At 42.8% G+C, this 7,878-nt stretch overlaps 1 protein-coding gene across 1 annotated transcript in view; it reads left to right on the top strand.

Moving 5' to 3' along the window:
• LOC119578181 overlaps nt 1–3,059 on the top strand; it is a 29,816-nt gene extending 26,757 nt beyond the window's left edge. Inside the window, 3 exon segments of the mRNA XM_037925921.1 lie at nt 1,918–2,300; nt 2,302–2,487; nt 2,534–3,059. Of these exon segments, the coding sequence (XP_037781849.1) occupies nt 1,918–2,300; nt 2,302–2,487; nt 2,534–3,059 (1,095 nt within the window).
• Nucleotides 3,060–7,878: the final 4,819 nt, after the last annotated feature.

Raw genomic sequence — 7,878 nt, 5'->3', positions numbered from 1 at the left:
TGGTTATGCTTCCAAAAAGCAAGCTACCCAATCTACCCAACTAGGTCGTCCCATTGAGCTCCTCCACCCAACGTTCTCGAACAGACAACCTGATAAGCAGGGTCATCCACGGGGAAACGAAATAGGTGCCTGTATAGCTTGATTATGCTGGTAACAGGTCCTATGCTGGTCCCGATTGACACATGGTCCTGCAAACTGAACCCCATGATCCAGCACAAAAACCTGTTCCAAAAGGTATCAATACATGACTCTAAGGTGGAAGATAGTGTCCAAGTTTCACTTCCATTAAGTAAAACTGGCAGTATCAAGGCCTTGAAGATATGTAACTTGGTCCTTTTACACAGGTACCAGCATCTCCAAATACTCTCGTTGACTGAGTTCATGGTATATGCTGCCAGATCAGTCCTTCTGCTGACTTCCTGGTCTCACAGCCTCGAGTCATGAACTACACACTATCAGGATATGTAAAGCTCTCGGTGACACTCACATATCGACAGAACAGATTCTCCTAGCAGGCCGCCCAAATCCTGGATCTTGCTCTTGGTTCAGGAGACCTGTAAACCCAAGGGCTTCACCTCACACTGAAAGCATTAAGATGTGCCATCAGAGACTCCAGGGACACAGAAATAATAGCAGCATTATCAGTAAAGTCAAGATCAGGGACCTTGATATTGCCTAGTGTTACTCCATAGTGACTTTGGATAGTAGCTCTACCCATTATCCTGTCCTTACAAGTGTTGAAAAGTGTAGGTGCGAGAACACAGCCTTGCCTCACTCCTGAATTAACAGAAAAGAAGCTTGACAGGTCCCCACTACACTTTACCTTACTTTGTGCCAATATACAGGCTTGCTATTAATCCAATAATCCTTGTTGGAATACCCCTAAATCTCAGGATCTCCCGGAAGGATACACTATGCACTAAGTCATATGCCTTTAAGTCCATCTTTGCTGTGAGCAGCTCATGGCCAAACTCTTGATGTCATTCCACATTAATTCGAAGCAGTCTATTGTGGGCTTGCTAGGAGTAAACCCAGATTGCTCCAGTCTCTGGTGTCTCAGCAGGGTTTCTTGGATTTGTCTCAGAAGAATATGGGTGAGAACCTTTCCTGGTGTGCTAAGCAATGTGATACCATGATAGTTGCTGCAGTCCCCTTTCCCTTTCCAGAGAGGGATGACTACATCCCTCAGCAGGTCAGAAGGAATGGTACTGGACTGCCAGATGGCAGCAAGGACAGCATGCCGTGATTACCTTGATCTCGGGTATTCACCAATGGACTTCTGAGCTATGATAAGTGTTTTGTGCTTGAAGGATCCCACAGAGTTAAAGGGTCTGTTAGGTTTTTTAGTACTGCAGATTCATCAGAGATAGCTGCAGCAAATCTCTGGGCTCATTTCTCTCCCCCCCACTGGAGGGATGGGAGGTTTGAAATGGAACAGAAGTGTTGCCATAACCTGTCTATGGTCGGTACTACAGAACTCGGCGCTCTGGTAAACCTTGCAGTTCTGGAGGATCCTCTAACAAGTTCTAATGAGGTTGTGGTCTATCTTCAATCTCTGGGTCTAGCAAAGTCTGGGAGAAGACTATTCTCATTGCAGGAATCTGCTCCCAAGCCATAGACCAGATACCACATTGAAATCTCCCAGAACAATGCAAATTTCTCAGGGGACAACTATCTGCCATAGATGTGGGTTTGCTGTAAAACATCGAGTTTACAATCATTGGTAGGAGAGTACATAGCAGTTAAAGACATGAAGCCAAATGCATTATACTCATTAACTGGGGTAACATATTGTAAAAGTAAAATGTTTTTATAGCATTTTGTCATTGCAAAATTTTCCAACTAAACATGCTTTTAGATCTCTTCTCAACTGTTGAAGTCTCCAGAACATCACTAATTATGAAATCTTGGTTACAGGTTCTGGATGATAGTGATGGCAAAATTAGTGCGATTATCCAATTGCGGTGATCCCTTTCGCAACCCTCTCGTGTTTGATGAAACAAAGTTGCAGAAATTCGGGGCTTCTTTGACAGAGTTCTTGAATCCATGAGTAATAGTGGCAGCGTGATTGATACCACTGTGTGGATGACAACAACCGAAAATGACAAACAATCAACACCTGGAATGCATGAAACTACAACTTTTCCAGCTGTGACGTCAATCCATAATTTAAACCCCGGGGGGGGGAAGGCACCAGGGTCAGAAGAGACCATGGGGAACCCAGTGATCCCACCTGAAGAGCAGCTTCCTTCATCAGAATACATGAGCTTCAATGACACTGGTGCTGTCCTATTTTTTCTTAATTGACGGTGACCGGGGGTTTCTAGTGACCAATCGGCCGTTGACAGAGATGCCAGCGGGAGGAAAGCCTGTGACATCAACGACCTCAGTCCCAACTCAGACTGTGATGGAAAGTGAAACCACAAGTATATCCGAAGTCCAGACTGAAGAGACTCTTACTCCTACAACATTGCCTAGTGGATTGACGTAAAATGCGGGAAACTTCGGTTTTTTCCTTCAAGTGACTGTCAAGGTACAGAAAACCCCCGCTTTTCCCCGACTCTTCTGATACTGATGATACAACAGAATATTCTTTCTCAGGCACAACTGGAAAGACTACTACATCGTTTACTGATGAGACACCATACTCTTCATTGGCTGTGACTGAGGAAGAAACTACTACCTCAATTGGTATAAGTACAGAAATGACAAATACTCCTGTGTTATCAACTGATGTTTCAAAATCTCAGACCGAAACAACAAACACATTTGAAACGGTAGCTGAAAATTCAACAGTGGAAACAGAGTCGACAACTGGCTCAATGACTGAAGAAACAGAAGGTGATGGCTTTCTAACTTCAGACTCTACAGCCGTGGAAATAACAGAAGGAACAATGACCAAAGAAACCGGAACAACAAAAGTTAAAAAAAGGAAAACCAAAACGAAAATTTTCTACCGAGTGGGTTTACGAGCGATTGGGTACAGAAAAACATTACTGGGAATTGACTCCCAAAGAAACATTTACAGAAGAAATGGTAACAACAACAGCAATCGGTGAGGAAACAACTCCCAGAGAGATGGCAACTGAGGGAACTAAAAACCGGGAATTAATTCTAGAAAGGGAAACAAAAGGAACAGCCCCATCACTGGGGAAATCGACGCCCAGTGAATGCAACTGGGGGCCGCATTGACGCGGGAAAAAACGCCCAGTAAGGGCAACTGACCGCGTGACCAGGAATCACGCCCAGTGAGAGGGAACTGAGGCGCAGTGACGCAGGAATCGACGCCCTGAGATGGAACTGGGGGCTGCAGTGACGCAGGAATCGACGCCCCGTGGATGACAACTGAAGTGCATGATGCGGAATCAGGATAACAGAAACCGGACAAGGAATCAACATTCGTGACCGAGAAAGCAAAATTGACCAGAGGCAACTTCACAATTTTTTACCCCACGATACCCCATAATTCTTGCCCCCCGTAATTCCTTCAAAAGAGGAATTACCCAAAGAGTGAATAAAACCCTTGAACGTTCCAATCAAATTTATCTTCACCTTCCAGTTAATTCCTTGTTGTAGGGGGGTGTATTAGCTTCACTGGGTTCACGATTGTGTGTGATTACATGTGTTTTTTTGTGGGTTGGGCTGCCGCAGGATGTAACGGGGGATTTTTTTTGGTGTGCTTTTGTAATATTTTACTGTTAATTTTATAGCTTTACGTCCAACTACTTACCATGACCGTAAAAAGATCCTTTTGAAATTTTAAATTATCTCGTTGCAGGGAATAGTTTAAAAAATTTAAACAAGAAATACAAAAATTGGTGAATAACGACTTTACATTTACTCATCTCCCTTCATAAAATTCCCCCTATTTTTTTTTTTAAACATGACAGTTTTTTTATGATAGTCAGGTGTTAATAATAATTTGACTGTCAAGGGGGCGTATATTGAACTGGGGGAAACCTTTTAAAATTTGTATAAAAAAACAGCAATTTGGTGCAGAAATTACCATGGCATTATTTGTTGAAAAAAGGTTTTTTCACTTTTAATTTCTGTTTTGTTATTAAAACTTTTATAATCAATGTTGCGTTTCATTCAAAATATTTTAAGTTCTGAAGTTTAAAAAAGGTCTTTTTTCACTTAAAAATGTTTTAAAGTTCATTTTTCTTGAAACATATCGAGTCCGTCCAGTGCAGTCTTATTGGGTTGTTTAATTAAAAAAATGTACCAGTTTTTTGCCTAAGATCTAATTTAAAAAATCTCAGCCGTTTGTATTAAAGGGTAATTACAAAAAAAGACCATAGGGAAATTTTCCCAATACTTAAAATACTTTGGAACATGAACAGGGGAATTTGTTAGCTTAGAATTTGCAGTAAATATTTTAATGTTAAATTTCACTTTTTTGATTTAGTTACGGGTGAAAGTTAGGGAATATCAGTAAAAATAATCCATACAGTATATTCTTTGGACAAAATTAACATTTAACAATGTCGGGTTCATGTTCAAAAGGAGATCGCAATAATAATGGTCAAAAAATTAAACCCCCATTCCTTCTCTTGTCATGGGGGTGGGGCCTTAGGAATCATCCCTACCTTGGACGTCACCCCCGCCTAAAAAAATTATTTTCTTTTCATTTTCTTTCTCTTCCCCCCCCCCCCCAATCCCTTGCCTGTTGTTGTCGTGGGGGGGGCTTAGGAGATGAGGACTGGGAACCCATCTGGGGGTCTCCCCCGCCCTTTGGGGCCCTTAGCCCCGACTCGATGTTTTTTCCCCCCCCCCTTTTTTTCATTTCCGGGGCCCCTTCCCAACCCCCCTACTATCTACTTCCTATGGTGTAGAGCCGTGTTAAAGGATGAAAGGGTGACTTTGTCCCGTCCTCAACACCTAGGGGGCCTGGGAACATATTGCCCCCTTTATCAAATGCCCACCATTCAAACTCTCCTGATTCCCCAACCCAGGGTCTCCTTTGACCAGGGTCCAAAAACCCGCAAAATCAACCCCTCCTCAAAGCCTACTAATACTTACCCCCAAAAACAATACTCGCCCCCAGGAACATTCCTACCCCCAAAAGGGTCAACTTCTTCACCTCTACCCCCACAATCTTCAACTACTCCATCCTTCCTTATCACTACTTTACAGTCTTATTGCCCATCTCTCCATAATACTACCTCCCTCAACACTGCTCCCTCTTCTACATGCCCCCATCCTTCTACTACCCCCCCCTCTCTACAAATATTTAGATACTCTATTTTGCCCACCTAATGGGACCGTTTTCGTGATTTCCCCCACAGCTCCCCACTCTGACAATCTCTCCTTCCAGCAAACCTCCAAAAAAGTAGGCAAAATCTCTCTCCGAAGCCCACCCCACCGTTCCCGTCTCGTTACCCCTAAACTGAAAACCCAAACTATACCATTATCAAACTAACTAATCTCTCCCGGGAACCCCCTTCCTGCAGAACCCACACCCAACCCGCAATACTTGCACTAGAAATGTCTCTTTCTCCCCCTAAAATGCCTATCTTTAACAAAAAATTGGAGATTGCGCAAAAATTACTTGCCTGCCTCAGACTATGATGTATATCAGTACAATGCTACTCCATTCCCCCCCAGAGGTCTTGGAAAACCCCACAACATTGCCAAAAATTTTTTCCGTAGACATGACCTCCCTTTAATGTTTTTAATTTTTTGGAGAAATTTCCCCCATGTCCCCGAGTACAACCCCCCGTAGTGCCAAAATTATTGGCGTTTAGGACTCCTGCCAAAAATTCCATTCCACAGCCGATGCCCTTAGTCCCAAATTTTCATACTCGTCAAAATGCTCTGCACAGTAACAAAGTGCCAAATGTGGGGACCCCCATAATGTTTTTTTTTAATAGGGCTGCCCCACCCACAAATTTTTAACATAGGTGGTACTTACAGATTTTAAAATTGACTCGTTCTTCGGGACCCCACAAGAAACACCGACGAGGGTTTTTCTCTTGCTCCCTATTCCCTAAAGTCGCTTGCTCTGCCCTTTCCCTCCCCTCCCAAACTTTTTACACTTCCCCTACCCTTTCCCCCCTACATCCTATTCCCCCCTTCTACCTCCACTTCCCCCCCTCAAATTCTTTTACCCTTCTAAACTCACACTCCAATCTCTACTGCACCCCCCAACATGCACTGTAACCTTTTCACTCTAGATCAAATAAGGTATAGCTCTCCCACACTGGGAAAATTCGCATGCTATCCTTCATTATCTAATCCCCTTAACTAACCCTACCTTAAACCCATTCCTCATCAACTCCTTTACCAACCCTTTTCCTTCTCAGATTCTAGATAGTTGAAAATGCAAATGACTACTAAATCACTACGCTCCACAAACCCCTTTACTGTACCTTCCTAATGCTACATGCCCCTTTGATTCTACACATATGTTTTTTCTTTTAACCATTACCATTTTTTTTCTCTTTTTTACCCTTCTGTCCACCCTTCCCTAATCACTAATCCTTTTTACCCTTTTTTTCCCCAGTAGCAATCAGTGCTATATTTTCCTTTGTTCTAGCACAGTTGTTTTTTTGACCATTACCCAATTTTGAAAACCCAGTAGGCAGTGAAAAGGGGGGAGAAAGGGGGCTGATGGGTATAGTCAAACCCGCCTCCTTCCCAGTCCCTTTCTCATTGTCTGGGGGGCTTAGGAAAAGGGATTGGGCCCAATGTGGGGTCCCCCTGCCTTGGAACCAGCCCCCCCTCAAATTATTTTGCCCTGGGGCTTTTCTTTCTCCTTTTCTTTTCCTTCTCTTTTTTCATCCCCTTGTTCTGTCCATTATCCTAACCGTTAAAACCCCCCTTTTTTGCCACAAAAATAAATATAAAAAGGTCCCTACTCCCTTAAATCCTTTCAATAAGCAATAAATCTCCTACATTGGAATATTTCAGTTTCGTTTTTACAGACCTGACCTCTGTCATATAATTTCTTTTTTAATCTATCTATTTCTGTCTCCAAAAGACTTTTCTAAAACATCCTCCCATACCAATCCTAGTTACTCGTCTCGTCTATACTTATCCATAAAAAACACCTTTTGTTATACCTCCCTTCCAAACCCTTCCCTTGCACAGTTTTTCGCATCTGTCTTCGATGCTGGATCAAGTTATTTCATTTTCTTCTCCCCTTTCCCCGTCCCCCCCCCCCCATTGGCTTTGTTGCTTTTTAAAAAACAAATTTTCCCCAAATACAGCCCCTTTTCTAGTAGTTTTGGGGATTTTAAAAATCTGCCCCCTCTTTTTAGGGGTATTCTATACTACCTCCCATGGCTGATCCCCGGAATACATCCTTCCACACTGACCTCATTTTTCTTCTTGAAATCGTCTACACATTTTTTACATTGCATCTTTTTTTTTATGCCTTGGCCTCTCTCTTCTCCATTTTGTTTCCCTTGGGCCCCAAAAATTTAAAAATTTTAGACCCCTTTCCAGTCTTCCTTTTTCCTACTTTTGTCCACTTTTTAACCCCCACGCTGGTGGGGGGTTAGGAAGTGGTACATAAGTAGGAGAAAAGGAAGACGGAAAGTGGGCTAATTTTAAAATTTAGACCAATGGAAAACAAAAAGGAGAAAAGAAGGCCAAGGCATAAAAAAACATGCACGTCAAATGTTAGACGTTTCAAAGAAGAATAAAGAGTCAGTTGTGGGCAGGATGTATTCCGGGATCAGCCATGGGGGGGTATAGAATCTCCTCAAAGGTGTGGCAGCAGTTAAAAACCCAACTACTAGAAAAGGTGGGTGTATTTTTTGGGAAATTTGATTTCAAAAGCAACAAAGCCAAAGGGGGGGGGGGGCGGAAGGGGGGAAAAACAAAAGAAATAAATGTGTCCAGCATCGAAAACGATGCAATAAAATTTGGGGG

The sequence above is a fragment of the Penaeus monodon genome, chromosome 2 (assembly GCF_015228065.2).
Source record: "Penaeus monodon isolate SGIC_2016 chromosome 2, NSTDA_Pmon_1, whole genome shotgun sequence".
Classification (NCBI taxonomy): Eukaryota; Metazoa; Arthropoda; class Malacostraca; order Decapoda; family Penaeidae; genus Penaeus; species Penaeus monodon.
Note: the sequence above shows the minus strand (reverse complement) of the source record. Positions and strands in the feature narration are given on the sequence as shown.